The 21611-nt window shown below is 54.1% G+C and overlaps 1 protein-coding gene across 2 annotated transcripts in view; it reads right to left on the minus strand.

The window, feature by feature from the left end:
• PTDSS2 (phosphatidylserine synthase 2) overlaps positions 1–14350 on the minus strand; it is a 29407-nt gene extending 15057 nt beyond the window's left edge. The window contains exons 1-2 of one of the 2 annotated variants that reach the window (XM_029207737.1): positions 14012–14338; positions 6905–7006 (exon numbers count right to left, since the gene is read on the minus strand). In XM_029207737.1, the coding sequence (XP_029063570.1) occupies positions 6905–7006; positions 14012–14193 (284 nt within the window). In that variant the 5' untranslated portion in view covers positions 14194–14338. Of the gene's footprint in view, positions 1–6904; positions 7007–14011 lie in introns of both variants that reach the window. The other variant, XM_029207738.1, reaches the window with a different exon arrangement.
• Between the last annotated feature and the right edge of the window lie 7261 nt (positions 14351–21611).

Here is a 21611-nt window from a genome sequence, read left to right on the forward strand (position 1 = left end):
ACCAGGAGACAGAGTGAAAGCCACGCAGACACACACGGCACCCCTGCCCACGACAGAGGAGCAAGGCGGGCCCAGCTCACCCCGCCCGTGGGGGACTGTCATGCCACAAGGGTTCACAGTCTTGCGTTCGCAGGCCTGGGTGACTGCACGTGAAGCCGCCGTGCACGGACGCACTTCTCACGGGACGCCCGAGGCCGCCGTCCCCAGAAGCAGGTCTGAGGATGCAAAGCCCTGTCCCTGGCACTCAGCAGTGGGGTGGGGTGCAGGTGAGGCTGCCCTGGGGGCAACGGTCACCCTTCCAGGGTCTGGTGAAAGGGCCGCTAGACACCCTCCTGCCCCAAAGGGATGATGTGGGAAAATCTGTCGCCCAGAAGGACTTTTAGAGGAAAGCAAATAAATTACACTTTAAAATAATCTTTTAATTTTAGAAAAGAAAAGTTACAAAGACAGTACAGAATTTCCCACACTCCGTGAGCGTGGGACAGCTGTCACAGTCAGTGAACCAACACTGATCCAGTAACTGAAGTCCACAGTTTTTTCTTTCAGATTTCTTTACTTTCTACCTAAAGTCCTTTTCCTATTCCAGGACCCCATCCAGGGCCCCACATGACAGTCCTCAAGTCTCCTTAGGCTCCTCTGGCCTGTGACAGGTTCTCAGACTGGCCCTGTTCCGATGACCTGGACAGTTTTGAGGAACACCGGCCAGGTATTTTGTGGAATGCCCCTTAATGAAGGCTGTCTTTTTTATTAGATCAGGGCTGTTTATGATTAGATCAGGGCTGTAGGATTTTTGGAAGTGAGATCACAGATGTTAAGGACCATCTTCACATCATATCAAGGGTACACACCATCGACACGATTCTGATTGTTGGTGCCGACCCTGACCCCCTGGCAGAGGTATGTCTGTCGGGTCCCCTCCACACCTCGCCTTCGGGAGGAAGGCCCCCGCCCCCCGCACAGCTGGCAGGGAGGAGCTCCGCAACCTGATGGGAAACCTTCTGTGCAGGAGGTTTGTCTCTGCTCCCCGATTCACTAATGTGTTCGGTCATTTCTTACATCAGCCCAGATTTGTGGGTGCCTACGTTACACGCTGGGTTATAATTCAATACTTGATTGATATCGGTGCTCAAACTCTTCCAGCTTTGGCCACAAGGAGCTTTCATTTGGCTCCTGTACTGCTTTGACACGCCCCATCTTTGTGGAGGTTTGTATTCTTGTTTCTGAGCACCTCCCTCCTTTCTGGTGCTAGAAGATGCTCCAGGCCCATCTTGGGAGTTCCCTGTCCCAGCCCTGGAATCGGCCATTTGTCCAGGGAGCCTGGTTCCTTTGCTGGAGAACGAATGCTCTTAGGAACCAAGATCTGGGGGCCCGTGTACTCCTTGCCTCTGGGCCCTCTCGGCTGACAGAGCAACAAGATACGTGTGTGCCAACCTCGCATACACACACGTTACAAATATTCCTGTGTGTAACCACCTGTCTCTACATTAAACGAACGTGAGTTCTCACTGAAGTCTCCAACCAGCATCTGTTATCCACGGATCATTCTCCCCTTGGTCGCCTGTAACCTCCCACTCCTCCGGGGTGAGAATCCCGGCCCCCACCATCCGTGTACTTTCCTGTTCAATCCCAGCGCACGTGTACAGCAGGGACACAGCTGTTAACCCATGCCCCATGGGAAACAACTTCACCACTAGAGCCCAGTGCTGTGTGCACATCCCTTGCCTTCAGGCCTACAGACCTCACTCGTTTCCAAAGTGACTCAGGTCAGCACCTTTTGTAGGTTCTCCTGTCACAGTCTGCATTCCTTCCTGGGGTCTTCCACCTCTTAAACGACTTTTTTTTTTTTTTTAATTTATTTATTTTTGGCTGCGTTGGGTCTTCGTTGCTGCACGAACGCTTTCTCTAGTTGCGGCGAGTGGGGGCTACTCTTCATCGTGGTGCGTGGGCTTCTCATTGCAGTGGCTTCTCTTGCTGCAGGGCACGAGTTCTAGGCGCGCGGGCTTCAGTAGTTGTGGCTCGCGGGCTCTAGAGCGCAGGCTCAGAAGTTGTGGCGCACGGGCTTAGTTGCTCCGTGGCATGTGGGATCTTCCCGGACCAGGGCTCAAACCCGTGTCCCCTGCATTGGCAGGAGGATTCTTAACCACTGCACCACCAGGGAAGCCCCTAAACGATTTTTAAAATTTGCATACTTAGGTTTACTCTTTGTGTTGTTCAGTCCTACGGGTTTTGACAAACACACAGCGTCCTGCATTCACCATTACAATATCAACAGAACAGTTTCAAGAGCCTAAAAAAATCTCACACTCCATCTATTCATTCTCCCCCTGCCCCGGAAACCACTGATCTTTCTACCATCACATAGTTTTTGCCTTTTCCAGAATGTCACAGCGTTGGACTCATACAGTATGTAGCCTTTTCAGGCTGGCTTCTTTCCCTCAACAATATGCATTTAAGCTTCGTCTCTGTCTCCATGGCCTGATAGCTCATTTCTGTTTATTACTTAATGATATTCCATTGCATGAAGGTACCAGTTTGTTTACCCATTCACCCACTAAGGACATTTTGGTGGCTTCCAAGTTTTGGTGATTGTGAACAAAGCCGCTACAAATGTCCATGTTTGGGTGTGGACTTAAGTTTTCAGCTCCTCTGGGTAAATACCAAGGCGCACAGCTGCTGGATTATGTTTAGTTCTCTGAGAGAGTCTCCAACCGTCTTCCAAAGCGGCTGCCCCATTCATGTTCCTGCCGGTGATGAATGAGAGTTCCTGTTGCTCAGGTCCTCGCCAGCGCCCAGTGTTGCCGTGTTTTCAATCCTGGCCACTCGAGCAGGTGTGTAGTGGCATCTCCAAGCTGATGCATGGTGCTGAGCGCATCCTTTCACGCACTTGTGTCCTCTTTGGTGTCCGTCCAGACCTTCTGCCCGGCTTGGAACTGTGCTGCTGGTTTTCCTCCCGCTGAGCTTCAAGAGCTCTCTGCACAGTGAACACACATACTTCATCAGACGCGTATTTGGCAAACGTTTCCCACCAGCCTGTGGCTTGTCTTTTCTTTGTTATGTTTTGCAGAGCAGAAGTTTTTAATTTTAATCAAGTCCGACTTATCAGTTTTTTCTTCTGCGGATCATGCTTTAGGTGTTCTATCTAAAAAGTCATTGGGACTTCCCTGGCGGTCCAGTGGTTAGGTCCAGTGGTTGAGACTCCACACTTCCACTGCAGGGAGCGCGGGTTTGATCCCTGCTCAGGGAACTAAGATCCCACATGCCTCACGGCGAGGCCAAAAAAAAAAGGCATCATCAAACTCAAGGTCACCAGATTTTCTCCCACGTTTTCTTCAAGAAGTTTTATAGTTTTCTATTTTCTATTTAGGTCTATAATCCATTTCGAATTCATTATTGTGAAAAGTGTAAGGTCTGTATCTAGATTATTTTGTTGAAAATTCTCCTTTCTCCACTGACTTGCCTTTGCTCCTCTTTGCGTGGGGCTACTTCTGGGCTCTCTACTTGTCCAGCCTCTGCCAGCACCACTGTCCTGACCACCACTGCACAGCTTTACGGTCAGGCCTCTGCCTCTGTGCTTCAGTACTGTGAATACATTATATTTCTACACATTACAAATATGCAAAATATGTTTATATTGTACATGTATTGATTTATTTACACATTTACACATGCATATGTGTATATATATATGTAAACATCCCAATGTCACCAACAGATAATGGATCAAGGAACTGTGGCGTGTCCACACGGTGGACCACCCCTTGGCAATGGACCAGGATGACTGCTGACAGACACGGCAACGTGGGTGTCACAAAACCATCATGCCGAGTGGGAGGGGCCAGACACAAGGGAGCATGCTGGATGACACTGTACAACAGGCAAGAAGGGCCTGTGGGGACAGATCGGTGGTAGCCTGTGGCCAGCAGTGCACACTGACCGCGGCCCTCAGAGGAAACTCAGCGTGTACCTCCACCTAGTTGTGGCACGTAGATAAGCCATACGTTTTAATTACGTGCATGTTATATTAAATGACACAACAATAAAGTTGGCCTAGGAAGAAAAATCTACTCCCTTAAAGTGACAGAACTTGTTAGATCCACAATGACACACAAGGTGAAATTGAAAGCTTAAGGGAAACGAACCAATTTCCTAGATTTTTAACAACGTAAATATTAAATTAAAAAAAAAGCCATAACCTTTGGGAAGTATTTTACATATACAAAACCTTCCCCTGAGAGCATCAAAACCTCTGACACAATAAAAACCAGCAGCCCCAGCGGCCTCCCGAGACCGGGGGACCTCATCACAGCCCAGGCAGACGTGCTGACGTGGGGGGCAGGCTGTGCGCCCCTCTGGGGTCCACGGGGGTGAGAGCGGGCTCAGCAGAAATGAACCCCCACGCGTATGTGACGGTCCCTGGAGGAAGCCGCAGAGCCTCGGACAGGTGAGGGCGGGGCTCCAGGCACCACCAGCAGCCGTACAGGGCCAGGAGGGCAGCTCCTCTGTGCCCCTGCAGTGGGCCGAGAGGGCCAGAGACGGTGGCTACGATGTCCTGTGTCCCCAGAGCACAGAACTTCAGGGCAGAGCAGTGCCTGGGGCCCTCGAATTCCCACCCACCTGCCTTCCCCCGGCCCCGCCTTCAATGAAATCACACAGGGGACCCCAGGGAGAGGACCCAGGTGTCCCTCTTGGTGGCACCTTCTGGGCTCACTGTGCCAACCTCTCTCGGGCAGAAACAGCTCAGGAGAAAGGCCAGTGCAGGAAGAAGAGGTGGGGAAGCACCCACCTGGGTCCACAGCTGCTGTCCCGGACGAGGCCAACAAGCCCCCTCGACGTTGGGGGTCTGAGCCCCTGGGCCCCTGGGCGCAGGGCAGGGCCCAGGGCAGCAAGGCTTTGTGACTCGCCTGGGCCCCTGCCTCGGGAGGCATCCCGGGACACGCTGCTGGGCCCACTCTTGCTGTGGGGGGGGCCCGCTCGTCCTTGTGACTGGTCTTGCCCTGTGACGTCACAACTGCTCATCTCTAGCCCAACTTCATAGCCACGTGGGGACACCTCTTCAGTGTGACCAAGCTCTACCTTTTTGATCCTCCCTGCCTGGCTGTGCCCAGCAGACGCTGCAAACCCTCCATAACCACGTGCTGGCAAACAAATGCACAGGAAAGGCCAGGTTCCAGCTGGAAACCCCCTTGAGGCAGACGTGGGGCTCCGTCTCCAGGTCCACAGGCCCAGCGTCCCCCTCAGAGACCCACCCAGAGGGGCCCAAAGAGGAGCCCAGCTGCCTCCTCTGCTCTGGGCTCCGCGACCCCTGCTGCCAGGCCTGCGGTGTGATCACACAGGGCTGAGGAGGGCTGGGCAGCCCGGGCGGGAGGCCTGCGCCTTACAGGGGAGGGTAACACACACCTCCTGGTGTCCTGGACCCAGGCGTCTACACCACAGTCCAGGCGGAGGGTTGGACCCCAAGGGTGAAGGTGTACGAGCCCAGCCCACCACCCAAAGCTGACCAACGGTCTCCTGCCACCTCTGGGCTCCGGATGCCGCCCTCCACCTCTGTCCCTGCCTGGCCTCCTCTTGCTGTCCCACCACAGCAGGTGGAGCCTGGGCCCCAGGATCAGAACAGCAACAGGGGCTTCATGGCACCAGAGAGGGAGAGGTGAGTCCGTCCAGCGTAGAAAATGCACAGAAACGAGTTCTGAAACCAGCTAGTCTTCCCCACGCACTTCTGAGACTGGCTCCAGAATCCATGGGATTCAGGCAAAGGACACAAACCTACCAGCTGGTCTATTTCTGGAGATAATGCTGGAAAGACAGTCTACCCACTTCCTGCCCTGCAGGAGGAGATGGACCACCAGACTCCTAAAGCCAGTTTAAAACTTTCAAAAAGTCTTCTAGTCAACAGAGTGTAGAAGAATGGTGCTAGCTGATGGGAACCACCCCTGGCCTCACAAAAAGCCCAGACACTCAAATTCACGGTCACTGTGATATTGTGATTTATAGCAAGAAATACGTATTTGGTCTTCATCTGTTTCAGGCCAGAGCTCCTAAAACCCCTGGTATTGCCCAAGCGCTGAGGGCTACAAAGGTATCTTTTGTTATGTTAACGAGGTGACTTTTGGACCCCACCTCCGGATGGGAGCTGGTTGCCAGGGGGCCAAGCAGACGACTGGAGGGCTGGTCTGGAACTCTCCGTCCTACCCCCAGACCCCTGGGAAGGGGTAAAGATTAAGTCAATCGCCAGTGGCCAGTGATTTAATCAATCACGCCATGTGAGGAGGGCCTCCCTAAACCCCAGCAGCACGGGGGTTCAGAGCCCCCAGGCTGGTGACCGCGTGGACGCTCTGCGTCCCATCCCCACACCTTGCCCTACACATCTCTCCCATCTAGCTGTTCCTCCATCTTTCTATGAAAAAACCTTTGATAATAAATAAGTAAAATGCTTCTCTGAGTTCTGTGAGCCGCCCTAGCAAATTAATTGCACCCAAGGAGGAGGCGGTGGGAACCTATGGTTTACAGCCCGTCAGGTGATGACCGCTCTTGCGACTGGGGTCTAAGTGGGGAGGGAATGAAGTCTGGCCGGACCGAGCCCGGGACCGTGGGGCCTGGCACTGCCTGGGATGGTGTCAGAACTGAGCTGACCTGCGGCACACTCAGGTGGGGCCTGGGGTACTGAGGGTGGGATGTGTGGGGAAGCCGCCCCATCGGAACTGACCTGAACCCCTTTAGACCCCTCCCTGGAGCCGCCACAGCACCTTCTGGTTTCTCGCGCGCAAATGCAGCATGAGCGGGGGGTCCCACGGGAGCCGTGCTGTCGATCCCAGGGATGGGGACGGGCAGAAGAGGGGCTGAAAGTGCCACACAGCACCCAGAGACCCCGCCAGCCGCGTGGAGCGAGGCTGGGCCGGGCCGGTACCTCTTGGTGTTGTAGGCTGTGTCCCGCGGTGTCTCTTCCAGCAGTGTCACGTAGCCCAGCACGCAGGTGAGGATGAAGAGCACGCTCAGGGTGTGGGCCCGCCTGCAACGCAAACAGCCCGCGTCGGTGCACGGAAAGCACGCGTGGGACCGCGGCGCGACGGGCCGCCAGAGGAGCGAGCTCGGCCCTCGACCTCCAGCTCAAAATCCCCCGAGCGCCAGCTACGGCTGCATGACTCCCAGATGGTGCTGTGCCGGCGCGGCGGCCCGTTCGGGCGGGGAGAGCAGACGGCACGTTGGCTCGAGGCGTCCCGGGCAGGTGGCTCTGCTACAGAGGGACCAGGCGGCCGGTTAAGTGGGCTCCGGGCACCGAGCAAGATCGCCCCGAGACCAACCTCGTGATTCATTAAGTGACCATGGCTGAGAGATTCGCCGGGATGACAGCGGAGCACTGGCAGCAGAGAGAGGCCCCAGGGCCGGAGCAAGAAGGGCGTGGGCCGGCCACGGCCGCCGGCCCAGAAGACCGGGCAGAGAGATGGCTGCCCGGTGGGGGTGAGACATGGGCTCCCCGCTTCCGCCTGCCCACCCTGGCTGGGCCTCCAGAGCCCCGATGTGGGAAAGGGGCGGCGCTCGGCAGGCAGTGGGAGGCCTCTCCTGGAACCAGGGCCCACGACAAGTCCAGCACCCGACCGCACGCCGCCCAGCCACATACCCGCTGGGGCCCCTCTGCGCTGAACAACTGACTGCAGAGGGGGCAGAGGCCCAGCTTCCGTGTCCGTGGAGAGACGATGCAGCCCTGCATTTCTAAACGAGGGCACCTCCAGCCTTGAAGGGCACCCTGAAGACGAGTGAACAAACACACGAAAAGCATCGAGCCCAGTACTGGCCTCCTGTCGAAACTCCGTGAAACACGCAGTGAAGAAACGAAAAAGCCAGCCACCAGCCGGGAGAAAACACTGATGACACGTACACCCGACAAAGGCCTTTGTACCCAGAACACACAAAGAGCTCTTACAGCTCAACGATAAAGACGATCTCCCGAAACACGAACGAAAGACTGAACACACACGTCAAAGAAAAAGATCAACAAATGGCCAATACCACAGGAAAAGATGTGCAGCATCCCTGGTCGTCGTGGCAGCAGACATGCAGCATGGCAGTCAGCAGCGCCCGCCCCTGGGACGGGATCACGGACGGCACGAGTGCCTTCGAGGAAGGGTCCTCGCGAGGACGCGGAGCCACCAACACACACATTCCAGGTGGGGCTGCAAAAGGGTGCAGCCGCTTTGAAAATGCTTCCCAGTTTCTTACAAAGTTAAACAGAGTCTATCACCCAAGCCAGCCATTCCTTCCAAGTGTTTACTTGTGAAAAATGAAAGCATATGTCCATTCAAAGACTTGTACGTGGACGTTAACCCCATGCTGACAGCCAGGCATGAAAGCAACCTGCTGCCTGTTTCCACCGACAAGACTCACAAGAGGTGGCGATAGAGCATGGATGGCAGATTGGCAGGGGAGGTGCTAGGGCAGCAGCTTCCAAGATGATGGAATGTCCTGCATCCCTACCCCGGTGGTGGGCACCATGTGTAAGGCGCTGGAGTGTGGATACGGACCCTCAAGTGGGTGTGTGTCATGGAAAGCAATCGTACCTTGATTCAAGTAATTTTCTAAAAAGCAAGAGTGGGGCTGCATGAGATTAGGCTGGCGCTAGAGACCTGGACCATAGTTAGAGCCCATCCCGACGTCCGGCAGACCAGTCCTCTTCTCCATCCTCATTATTCTTGCATATTTCCTCTCCCATCTTAACTGTGACATCAGTCTGACAGCTGCCACAAATAATTCTAGTAGGATTCTAATTGGAACTGCACTGATTTTTTTTTTTTCTTTTTTTGCGGTACACGGGCCTCTCACTGCTGTGGCCTCTCCCGTTGCGGAGCACAGGCTCCGGACGCACAGGCTCAGCGGCCATGGCTCACGGGCCCAGCCTCTCCGCGGCACGTGGGATCCTCCCAGACCGGGGCACGAACCCGCGTCCCCTGCATTGGCAGGTGGACTCTCAACCACTGCGCCACCAGGGAAGCCCTGAACTGAATTTATAAATTAGCCCTGGAAGAACCGATGAGTCACAACTAGATGAGAGTTCCCCATCCACAAGACAATGAGTATCTCTCCATCTATTCAGGTGTTACGCCCTCCACTTAAATTTTATTTTCTTTGTGAAAACAAAAACAGTCATGTTCAGATAAGTCAGCTCCAAGTAAAGAAAGCAGAGAGCACATTCTTTTGCCATATTTCACAATACTGGCATTTAAAACTATTAGAAGTGAACAAAACTCCTATTTTAACTATTTTCATAAAATTCAATGTTAATATATTCACATTTGAGTCCTAGGCCATGAAGGAACTTCAGGAAAATCTCAGCCTTTCAGCTGAACTCTGTATAGTAAACATTTCAGTGCCCGAGAGATCTGTGGAATAATTACAGCACACAGACTACATTATAAGGTTCTACTTTAGACCTTCACTCCTAAGGTTCTCTGGATGTGGTGACCTAGAAACTGATCCTCTGCTGGACATTAGCCAACACCTACACACAGAGGGACTCAGCTGCCTCTCCTGGGTCTAGGACATGGCCCACCCTTCCCACCCCAGAGGGGACATCAGATTTTAGCAGGGAGAACAAGAGTCACTGAGAACCCACCAGGGACCGAGGGCATCTGGATTATGAGGGTGACAACAGTAAGTCATGGGCCTCTCCGTCACCTTGGCGCCTGAGGCTGGTCAGAGCTATAAACGGCAGTGTCAGGGTCACGCAGCTCGGTGGTGAGGGTCTGGGGTCTGAGCCCTGCTCAGGATGCCTCTGGCCCACCTGTATCACCTCATAAACCCTCGCCGCGAGGTGATGAGACCCAGGGCCAGTGGCCTAAGTGACACAGACACTAAGCGGCGCAGAGCAGCTACCCGGTGCCAACAAACCCCAATCCTGTCTCCCTGAGCTGTCGTTCCAACACAGCAAGACACACAGAGGGCTGGGTGTGGAGTCAATGAAGCGGGGTGGGGTGGGGTGCAGAATTAGGGAGGGCCTCACGCAGGACACCTGGGGACGCAGGTCCAGGCCAGCAACGCGAGAGCAAAGGGCTGAGGGGCCACCATGGCTGGAGGAGGGGGTCCTGCCCTGGGAGGCCCGGACTCACGTCGGTGGGGCAAGAGCCGCTGCAGAGCCCAGAGCAGACGGGGCTGCCTCGCGACCCTCCAGGGCAGGCAGGAGATGCTGGGAGTGGCTGGTCTGGATCTGCCCAGAAGGTACAGCTGACGTGCTGGACAGGACGTGGAGCCCAAGCCGGCCGAGCGTGACTGAGCAGAACCGCTCAGGGCCGGCGGGGTTCAGCTCCAGGCCTGTGTAGACGTGCCTGGCGGGGCGTGGGCGGAGCCACGGGACAGCACCCTTGGCAGGCAGGCCGGCAGGCAGGCCCGGTCCCCTGAGCTCCAGAATGCCCACTGCCTGCCCCAAGAGGCAGAGTCACGCCTACCCTGGTGAGCATTTCCAGAGGAAAAAAGCAAAAAACAGGAATAAAGTCAGAAATCAAGATGTGAGAATTGGTCCCAAAGGTCCCTGCTTTTCAGCCACCACAGCACAGACTCCTCACCAGGCTTCTTTTCAGCTCAAACACCAAGTCTGAGCTCAGATTTCTCCTCAGAAACCATGGAGGCCAGAGGAAGTGGGACAAAATTTGTAAAGCAGTGAAAGAAAAGAAATGTTAAACCAGGATCCCATGTACAGCAAAAACATCCTTGAGAAACGAAGGTGAACTAAACATTCGTGGATGAGGAAGAAGTAGAGAATCCGGTGCCGGCAGACCTGCTCTAAAAGAATCACTCACTCCAGGAAGGTCTCCAGACAGAAGGGAAGTGAGACTAGAAGGAAACCCAGGTGGCCAGGAAGGAAGACGGAGCCGCTGAGATGGGAAGGCTGGGCAGATCAGGTACTGTCCTCATGAACACTGTGTGATGGGGACCACCAGAGCCCAAGGGGAGAGGCCAGACGGACTGAGATGGACTTGATGTGGCAAAGCGAGGATGCTGGGGCTGGAAAAGCTCTGCATGTTCACTGTGGCCACAGAGACGTGATAAAAACAACAGGTCGGTGGTGCAGGACAGCAGGGAAGATTCCATGTCCCTCTCGGATACCAGAGCTGGGCAACGACCTCTTGCTCCTAGTTCCCGGTGCCCAGGAAGACAAATGCACCGTTTGGTTGAGTGACTAACAGATGACGTGGGGATCCAGGCACAGGGAGAGATCGGCCGTAAATCCTGTGACTCCAGCCACTGGGCCAGGGTGAGGGCATGAAGACAGCAGGCTCCCTGCCATGGTGAGAGGAAAATACCCAGTTGTCAGCCCCTGTCTAGAGGTGACCATACTCATATGCCGAGCGGGCAGGGAGGCAGCCTGCCAAACCAATCAGAGAAGGTACAAAGATGTGGCTGTGAGACTGAGTGCACAGCGGCGGCTCGGCCAGGTAACGTCAAGACCAGAAGGCCTGTCCCAGGCCTGCGAGAGGCACCTGGGGCCACCGACCCTCCTGGCCTGCTGACCAGCAGGACCAAAAAGGCACCAGCTGGCAAGTCATGCTGCCCTGATGTGGGCGAAGCTGGCAAACCCCAACACACACTGACTGAGGTACGTGGGGCGTCTCAGATCTGCCCCACAAATCCTCACAGCTACTGTGAGATGTGTTGCTGACAGCAGAGCCCGCGCTCACCAAACGCTCAATGCTGTAAGATGTGAGCATGCAGTGAGCATTTCCAAAATGTCACAGCCATCCATCTTGTCCCTGACTCAAAGCGTGGTGACCCAACGGCGATTCATCTTGCCCCTTCCCCGAGGTCCAGTTTGGGGCAGCCCAGCCTTGGGCTCCACAACTGAATCCTAATTCCATACTCTGTGGCTGACAAGTAATGACAAAGAAACTCACAATCCTCATACATGGCCCCCAAGAAGCCCAAGCTCCTTTGGAAACGAAAACTGTAAAAACAAGGTTTTGAACATGCAAGAATTCTTTCAAGTCATTTTGGAACATACAGTCGTTTCCACAAATACATACTTTTTAGTCTTTAGGTTAATTTTTTGGTAACATCCATTAATAAAATTCCCTAAAACTCAAAATAAAGAGTTTTTAAAATCCCAGCACAGCAAGTCAATGATGAGAGACTCAGAAAAAGGTAAGTGGCTGGGCCCTACAAGTAAAAATAAGTCATTCTCGCCAGGTGAGCATCTGGTTACCTGCCTTGAGGAAACGTGAAGCTTCTTCCCCTGCACAGGTGAGGGCAGAGGCCCGGGACGCAGCAACAACCACACACGCCAGCAGCCCACACACCTGCGGTGCAGAGGCTGCAGACACCCGCCCAGGAGGCCGGTACCCGGAACTGGCAGCCCCGCGGCGCGCCCTCCTGGCTCCATCAGGCCTCCCCACAAGTGAGCGCAGCTACGGCAGGCCTTTCTGTGTCCCCATGGGCAGGGACCCGCGGGCCGCTGCTCTGTGCTTCTAAAGAAACCCGCACGTGCCCTCGTTACCCTCTGGCTTCTGTGAGCACCACTCAGCACCCCCTTGGCCAACATGCTGAGCCTTCTGAGGCTCCAGTCTTGTGCCAGAACCTAAGTTTCTTGTTTAGTTCTCTGTTGTATCCCCTAGAACAGCAACTGGCACCCCCAAAATATGCACTGAATGAACGGGAAAGGAAAGCAAGCCTGGGCACCACTCCAGAACCTCAGTCTCCCTCCTGTGGTGACCAGCCGGGCTGTCGGAGGACGGTGCCCTCTGCCCTGAAGTCTGAAGGGGCCCTGTTCCCAGAGCAGGAGACGCCTGGTCCACTCACAGAATGTCTCTAGCTCTGGGGCCACACCCCCGCCGAGGAGGGCACCCCACCCCTCTCCCCCTCCCCCTGGCTCCAGGCCACTGGAGCACAGTATCTTCCCAGAGCAGGGCTGGGTGGCCACCCCCAGCAGTAGCTGCCCACACCCACAGGGAAGATCCCGACCTCGTTAGATGCAGGGATGCCTCCCCCACCACATCCGCTTCCCTGTCTCTCCCGAGTCAGATACAAGCAAGACACCAGTGGCCCCACGTGCACCTCCCCTGAGGTTTCCAGCTGTGTGGCACCTCGCCGACTGTCCAGTGGCTCTGTCAGGCTCTCCTCCTTTCCTGATCACATTTTCTCTGCGGTCCCAGGCTCTCTGAGGAGCTGCTTCCACATGGCATCCTTGCTGCCTACACGTCTGTCTCTCCCATGAGCTCTCTTGGCACCAAAGCCACAAATGTCCCCAGGGCCTACCACGGGATACAACTTTAGGTGGCCGTGAACTGAACAGCATAGAACGGCCACAGCCCTCCTCTCAAGAAGCACACTTTCTAGCGTATGGGGTTTGTGCCTCTAAGAAGCAAGGAAAGAGAAGCTCAGACTGGCGAAGGGTAGCCCAAGGTCACTGAGCCATCAGGTGCACGAGCCACACCTGGGACCTGTTGGTCCAAGACTGCTTTCCTGGACCCTCAAACGCAGAAGTGCCCAACTCGGCCTAAAGCAACATCATGAACTCTTCCAACTCTGCTCCTGGCGGCCCCTCCCTCCCTGACCCCCGCGAAGGTAGACTAGAGGGCAGCCTGATCCCGAGGCTTGGCCGGGACCGAGCTGCACACGGGTCAAAGGGCTGGCCTCGCGAGGAGCCACTAAAGAGAGGAAGAGCCTTCCTCTACACTCGTTCGCTCAGCTCCTGGCGCGGAGTAAGGTGTCGATATTACCGCCACGTGCCGGGGGAGGAGACGATCATTTCACACGGCATCAGCACCGTCAGCGAAAGGGATCACGACGGAGGGCAGAGGGGGACTGCGGACACGGAGGGCAGGAAAAGCCTTTCTGAGGTGACTTCGGAGCCAAGTCCTCCCAGGAGAGGGGGCAGGGAGCAGAGATGAGGGGCTGGACCACCGGGGAGGCCGGGTCGGGGCTGCAGCAGCAAGGGGCCGGTCCCGGGGTCCTGCGGGCATCCCCAACCCGCACGACGTGGCCACGCCCCTCGCGACCCCAGCCGGCACTGAAGCGAACCACCGTCCCTCACCAGAAGAAGGTGTTGGTGCCGTCGTCGTAGACCTCTGACTCGGTGCTGCGGCGGCCAGCGGCCGGCCCGCTCGCTCGGCCCGCGGCCGCGCCGTCCAGCGGCTCCTCCAGCGAGGCCTTGCCCACGCGCACAGGGGACCCCGGCCGCTGCCCCTCGGTGCCCTTGCGCTCACCCCTCCGCATGACGCCCCGACCCCAGCAGCTCTGCCCCGCGCCTTGACCCCACGCACCAGAGTCACCGCGAGACCGCGCGAAGAGCGCCGGGAAGGGGTCGCGGCGCTCGCTCCGCAGGGTCTCCGGAGAGCAAAGGCGGGGGGCGGCAAGAAAAGGGCGGGCGGTGCATTGTGGGACCTGTAGTCCGAGCGCCTGGGCGCGAGGCATGCTGGGATTCGTAGTCCCCAATGTCGTGCGTTAGAGGCAGTGCTTGCTGGGAGGGATGCCGCCTGGTTGCTAGGTAACCAGCGCGGCAAAGTTGCGGGAAGAGCGAGGTCTCCCCATACTGCTGGGGCGCCCGGGCTGCCCCAGACCCTCCTCCCCCGCAGTCTTCCCCGAGCTCCGCCCAGACCCTCCTCCCCAGGCGGCCTGCCCCGCCGGCGCGCCACCACCACTCCCCCTTTCTCAACACCCTGGGCCCAGGCGTGTTCTCCCCAGTCTCCATTGGGAGCTCCAGACTCCAGCCTGTAGAGTCCTCTTCATGGCCTGAGAGTAGTTCTTAAGAAAGTAGTAGATATGCTGATCTTGGTTGACTCAATTTATTAAATTATTAATGTAGACAGAGCCCCCTGCAAAAACATTTAGCTCTGACCCATTTGAAAAAGTCCGGCAGGACTTGCCTGGTGGCACAGTGGTTAAGAATCCGCCTGCCAATGCAGGGGACACGGGTTCAAGCCCTGGTCTGGGAAGATCCCACATGCTGCAGAGCAACTAAGCCCATGTGCCACAACTACTAAGGCTGCGCTCTAAACTACTGAAGCCCGCACGCCTAGAGCTTGTGCTCCGCAACGAGAAGCCACCACAAGGAGAATCCTGCTCACCGCAATGAAGAGTAGCCACCACTTGCCGCTACCAGAGAAAGCCTGCGCGCAGCAACGAAGACCCAACGCAGCCAAAAATAAAAAATAAATAAATTTTTTAAAAAAAAGTGCTGCTCAAAGGGTGAAACAGAGTTAGTTACCATGTGACACAGCAATTCGTATATACTCAAGAAATGAAAACATATGTCCATGCAGAACTGTACATGGATATTGTCACCTTTAATAATAAAATAGCCAGTTATTTCACCAGCAAAGGCAGGCTTATTCAGGAATAGCAGAGGAATTGCAGCTCAGTATCTCTGAACCATGGTGGACCACTGGCAAATCCAGAGAACAAGGAGGGAGAACGTGCTATTATAGGGAAAAAAGGGAGCTGGGAGGGGCTGTGATATCCAGAGCCCATTGGAGGAGCTGGGGGTCCAAAGTAAGGAGGCTTCCCATGGGCTGGGCCACTGCAGTCTCTGATTGGCTGGGCTGCCGTGGGAGGAGAGAAGTTTCCTTCCTCCGGCTGGGTGGTCCGTAGAGATGCCTTCCTTTCGGAGGTGTAGTGGGGGGGTTCTTTTTCTGTTTGCATTACCAATGAAAATAAATATACCATTCGTTTTGTTTAATTTTAGAACTGCAGTCCTCCAATTTAATCTTAAGGAAAACGAGTTTGGGGAGATCAAAAGTTTCCCATAATGGCCATTGTAATTCTGGATTACTTTGGCCCACTTAGTTAAAAAATAGTCATGTAGGGCGGTCCCTAGATTTTAAACATGAAACCAGCTGGAGTCCCCAAAGGAGAGCTCCCCTCAGAGCATTTAGATGGCCAGGATCCCATTTCCCTAAGTCCTCCTGAAAACCCAAGAAAGTTGCTAGAGTCCTAACCCAGATTCCAAAGGGAATAAAACAAAACTCTTAGATCCCAATTAGCTCAGTCCCCAAAAGAGAACCTTGCTACCGTGCACTCCAGAAAACAGCTGAGTACTCACCAAGGATGAAACCACACCGCTGAAAGGACAAAGCCTCTGTCCTGAATAAAGTTGGAGAGCTCAAAACGCAAAAAGAGCAGGGCTCAGAATCCGAGAGGAGACTCACCAAACCAAAAGCTGGTGGCGACTCACAGAAGCAATAAGCACAAAGGGCTTGGTGCAATGCCTCAGTCAATTTCATCCCTTGGGGTTTGCCTCCAGACCCCACTACTGACACCACATGTGTCCACTTCAATAATATAAATAGCTAGTTATTTTACTAGCAAAAGTGAGTTTACTCAGGAATAGCAGAGAAATTGCAATTTGAGATACGTGAACCATGGTGGACCACAGGCAAATACAGAGAACAAGGAGAGGGAACTTGCTTTTATAGGGAAAAGGGGGATTGGAAGGGGCTTTGATAGAGTCCACTGGAGGAGCTGGGGGTCCAAAGTAAGGAGGCTTCCCATAGGTTGGGCCACTGCAGTCTCTGATTGGCTGCAATCAGAGTGAAGCAGAGAGAAGTTTTCTTCTTTCTGCTAGGTAGTTAATAGAGATGCCTTCCTGTCAGAGGTGTAGGGGGACATCTCTTACTGTTTGGGGGTCATTGACGATGCATTGAGGGCATGAGAGCTTCCCCTACAGGCCTGTCCCCACTCCAGCTTTAGCTGGTTTCTTTAATTAGTTCCACAATGTTCATAGCAGCATAATTCATAATAACCAAAGGGGAAGCAACTTAATGTCCACCAACTGAGGAATGCAAGCAAAAAAATGTGGTATATCCATACAATGGAAAATTATTCAACTGTAAAAAGGAATGAAGTTTTGACACATGCTACAACATGGGTTGTACATTATGCTTGAAAACTTTGTGCTAAGTGAAAGAAGTCAGCCACAAAAGACTATATACTGGGCTTCCCTGGTGGTGCAGGGGCTAAGAATCTGCCTGCCAATGCAGGAGACACAGGTTCGAGCCCTGCTCCGGGAAGATCCCACATGCCGTGGAGCAACAAAGCCCGTGTACCACAACTACTGAGCCTGTGCTCTACAGCCCGTGCTCTGCAACAAGAGAAGCCACCGCAATGAGAAGCCCGCGCACTGCAATGAAGAGTAAGTAGCCCCCCGCTCGCCACAACCAGAGAAAGCCCACACGCAGCAACGAAGACCCAACGCAACCAAAAATAAACAAACAAATAAATTAAAAAAAAGAAGACTATATACTGTATGGTCCACTTATATGAGATGTCAATAGGCCAGAATAGGCAAATCATGGACACAGAATAGTGGTCACCACAGGCTGGGAAGGGAATGTGGAGTGACTGCTCAAGGGTACTGGGCTCCTTTTCAGGGACATGAAAATATTCTAAAATTGACTGTGGTGATGGTTGCATGTATCTATAAGTATACTAAAAACTACTGAACTGTTCACTCTAAATGCAGAGAGTTCCCAACAGCTTCACAAATGGTACCTGTTGTGATCTTTACACCCCCAGGTTCTATTTTTATCTCTGGCTTAAAGAGGAGAAACTGAGGCACAGAAAGGTTGGTAACCCACTGGCCCAGCCTGTTCTTCCCCTGGTGCCTCTCCCCTGAAGCCCTGCACTCTGCAGAGACCCCTGCACCTGCAGCTTTGCTCCTGGGGCCTGACGTCTGGGTCTCACCTCCGCCTAGTCCCTGACCTAACCATGATGCTTCACCCTGGACACCTTGCAGCCCCCTCACCCCTCCCACTGCGAGACTTGGAGACAGGCCAGAGGGGGAGGGGCAGGGCATCTGCAAGGCCCACCACACTTTGTGGCCCAGGTGGCCAGGTGGCAGGTGTGAAAATTAACAAAGGGAAACCTTATTTAAAATGGAGTCGGGGGACTTCCCTGGTGGCGCAGTGGTTGAGAGTCCACCTGCCGGTGCAGGGGACCCGGGTTCGTGCCCTGGTCCGGGAAGATCCCACATGCCGCGGAGCGGCTGGACCCGTGAGCCATGGCCGCTGAGCCTGCGCGTCCGGAGCCTGTACTCCGCAGGGGGAGAGGCCACAACCGGGAGAGGCCCGCGTACCGAAAAAAAAAAAAAAAAAAAAAAAAAATGGAGTCGGGAAACCCTGAAGGGGGAGCTCTCACACACACGTACCTTACTTTACATTCCTGGGCAGGAAGAAGCTTGCTTTACTACCCAGCAGAGGAAGGAAGTTTCTCTCCTTGCCCAGCAATAGCCAGCCAGAGAGAAGCTACCACCACTCAGAGCACGAGAACCCATCACCACCCTGAGCTTTTCTCCGTGGACTTCTGGTTCAAAGCAGCCCCTCCCAATAAAGTAACAGCTCCTCTCCTTTGTTCTCCAGTCTTGCCTGTGGTTGGCCATAGTCTGTGTTTCCTGAACAGCAGTTCCTCTGCCATTCCCAAATAAACTCATTTTGCTAGTGAAATAACTGGTTATTTCGTTTTAAGGTTGACACAGGTGTGAGGAGTTAGCGGAACAGCTTTGAGGACATGGCCCGCTGCGGTTCTGAGAACCTGTGGGGCTGCCCCTGGGACCCCATGTGGGGAGGGTGCAGAGACCGTGACCTTCCTCAGCCAGGGCGGTGACTGTGGGAAGCCCCAGCGCACTGGAGCAATTCAGGGTCTTTGACGGTGGCCGATTCTGGCCTTGCTCAGGGATTGCTGGTGTCCTGAGGCCGCACCTCAAAGAACCAGGTCAAAGGTTACACGGGAGTGGCCTGGTCTCAGATCCCAAGGTTTCCTTAGGCCTGCAGGACACATTTATGGTGGTAAATGGTGAAAATATTGGCAGAAATGCTTTCCAGAAACATTCTTGCAAGGAAGGCAGAGAAAAAGTTGCAAATTTGTAAAAGAACCATGGCTATCCTTTTCCACTGGAGTGGAAAACCTGCAAAGGTGAAGCGTTCCATAGAACTCTGCCCGCCACTCGCACACCTGCCGCCTGGGAGTTTTCTCAGGGTTGATGGAAAGATTTGGGACAACGGGGCTGTAAACTCAGCCAAGAACGGCTCTCTGCTCCCTGAGAAAGAAAACAGGGGACTTTCCTGGTGGCGCAGCGGTTAAGACTCCACGCTCCCAATGCAGGGGGCCCGGGTTGGATCCCTGGTCAGGGAACTAGATCCCACATGCATGCCGCAACTAAGGAGCCCGTGAGCCTCAACTAAGGAGCCTGCAAGGCGCAACTAAGGAGCATGCCTGCCGCAACTAAGACCTGGTGCAACCGAATAAAAATAAATGAATAAATAAATAAATGGCATTCACTATTTAAAAAAAAAAAAGAAAGTAAACAGGAACTGCTGAAATTTAAGGCCCAGAGGCATTGGTGGGGAGCAGCAGGGAGACAGAAGTGTTCCTGGGGTGAGGACATCAGGGGCCTGGGTCCCCACCCCAATGCCATCCTGGTGTGACAGGCACGGGACAGCTCCCCGCAGACCGGAGGAGCAGAGGCCCAACCTGGGGGAGGGGTCTCTCCTGCAGGGGCCTGAGGCCAGCGAGGTCTATGGCCCAAGAGAGGCTCTGTCAGCCAAAGAAGACAGAGGGGGTGGGGTGCCTGGGACCAGCCTGGAGAGGACTCGGGAGACCCCAACCTCAGCCGCCCTGCCTGTGCTGCCTCCGAGGAGCAGCCTCAGAAAGACCCCAGAGGGTCTTCGGCCACATCCAGGCCACTGGGGTTGGGAGGACAGATTCCCCCGGTGAGGATGAGCCTGGGGCACTCTTGGTAGACTTGTCATTCTGACCTCTTCCTGGGGGAGGCGCCCTAGAGACAGCGGGAATGGGGGGCCTGCGTCCTGCTGCACTTTGGCAGCAGGATTCACAGGGGAGGAGCCGGAGGCCCATGTGCACCTCGACTGGAGTTCTCCGCCCAAAATAGGGCAGGGTCAGCCTGCGGACAGCCGGGGTGGCCAGGCCACATTGCCTGAAGGGGTGCGGCTTCTTCACGAGATGTACTCAAAGCCAAGGTAGAGAGTGAGGCTGAGTCTGAACAAAGTTCCTGATAATAGACTTTAATATGACAACAAAGTGCATTTAATAATATAAAGTTTATAAAAGTGATGTGTGTCAAAGAAAGCAAACTGTAGGAAGAAAAGCACAATTCCACCATCCGCACGCAAATATGAATATCAAATATAAAAACTACTCTCCTGGTATTTTAATGCATTTTAACTTAGTTGAGATAAAGAAATGTATATATGTCTACAATCTATGTTTTCTTCACTTAACAGTATAACATAAGCATTTCCCTGTGCTGCCATAAACTCTGAAAGCATCATTTTTAACGGCTACTTAATCAGCATATGACTATACCGTGTTGGCTCAGACATTTCCCTATTATTGATAATCCAGGTGGTTTATAATTTTTGCCTCAAAGGACATAGTAATACATATTTTCAATATTTTGGAGTTTTTCTTAGGATAGTTTAGAAAAAGTTAATTAATGGACCAAAGTATAAACAATTTTTAAGGCTTTAGATTCTTATTGCTGGACTGCTTTCCGAAAGGGCCGCACCCATTTCCTCTCCAGATAGGACTAGATGAGACCTGCCCTTTCCATCCTTCACTGAGAGTAGGGAAGCTTCCACTGTGGGGCGAGGCCAGGGCTCCTCTTCCCGCGCCGCTCCACCCCCGGGCTGGAGATGCTACGCTGCCTTCGCCCAAGGGGCCAAGGTGCAAGAGGCTCTTGGGCAGCGAGGCTGCTGGATATAATTTAGGTTCCCTCAGACCCTTGGAAGGTGGGAAAGAGAAGAAGCAGTGTTTCTGTGGCATTAAAATTGGGAATGCCAAATAAAGACATTGAAAAAGGGAGCAGCTGTGTAGACACTTGGGGGGAACTAGTGGACTCTTTTCACAGAATGAAAGTGTAAATGCAGACTGTCCTGAGCAGGTTGAGCTGGAGACTGGGGGGAGATGGAGAGTCCAGGAGATGGCTGGTAATGGGGATCTTGAGTTTGGATTACTCATGCTCAAAATCTCTTGCTGACTCTGTTTCCTGAGCTCTAACACAGCATTTGAGGCCCTCTCACCTGTGGCAGAGGCTGCTGGGTACCCCCAGGGTCCATCTACCTTCTCCCTTAGGAAAAATGATCATACTTCCCGTGCTTCCTTGCAGTAAGGTGTGGCCAGGTGACTGGCCAGGTGACTAACCACATGCAGGATGGAATACCCCTCCTTCATCCTTTGCTCTTCCTGCTGTCTGGAATGTGGATGTGACGCCTGGAGCTTGAGCAGCCACTTTGAACTATGTGATGGGTCCACGCGCTTTCGGTGACAGAGCAACAAGTTAATAACCAGGCGTCTGGTAGGACCGCCTCCAGATGTCATTTATGGGAGAGAGAAGTAAACAGGCTTGTTTAAGCTGCTACTGTTTGGGGTTTCCATCACACCAACCTCAATGCATTTGTCCAGATTTGCTCCATCAGAGTTGCACAGGTTCTGTGCTGCCAGTTCACTCTCTTGTCTTTGCCACTTCGTAGTTCAGTCCCCGCTGCTGTCACAGCCTGCCATGGGGTCCCACAAACAGAAATGTGGGTGGGGCCATGTTACCCCTGGGGGAACCTAGAGCAAACATGTCAACCATGGGTCTACACTGCAGGTTTGCCTGGGCTGCACAATGCTGTATCGTG

Source organism: Monodon monoceros, unplaced genomic scaffold (genome assembly GCF_005190385.1).
Source record: "Monodon monoceros isolate NGI ecotype Baffin Bay Population unplaced genomic scaffold, NGI_Narwhal_1 Super_Scaffold_7, whole genome shotgun sequence".
NCBI classification, from domain to species: domain Eukaryota; kingdom Metazoa; phylum Chordata; class Mammalia; order Artiodactyla; family Monodontidae; genus Monodon; species Monodon monoceros.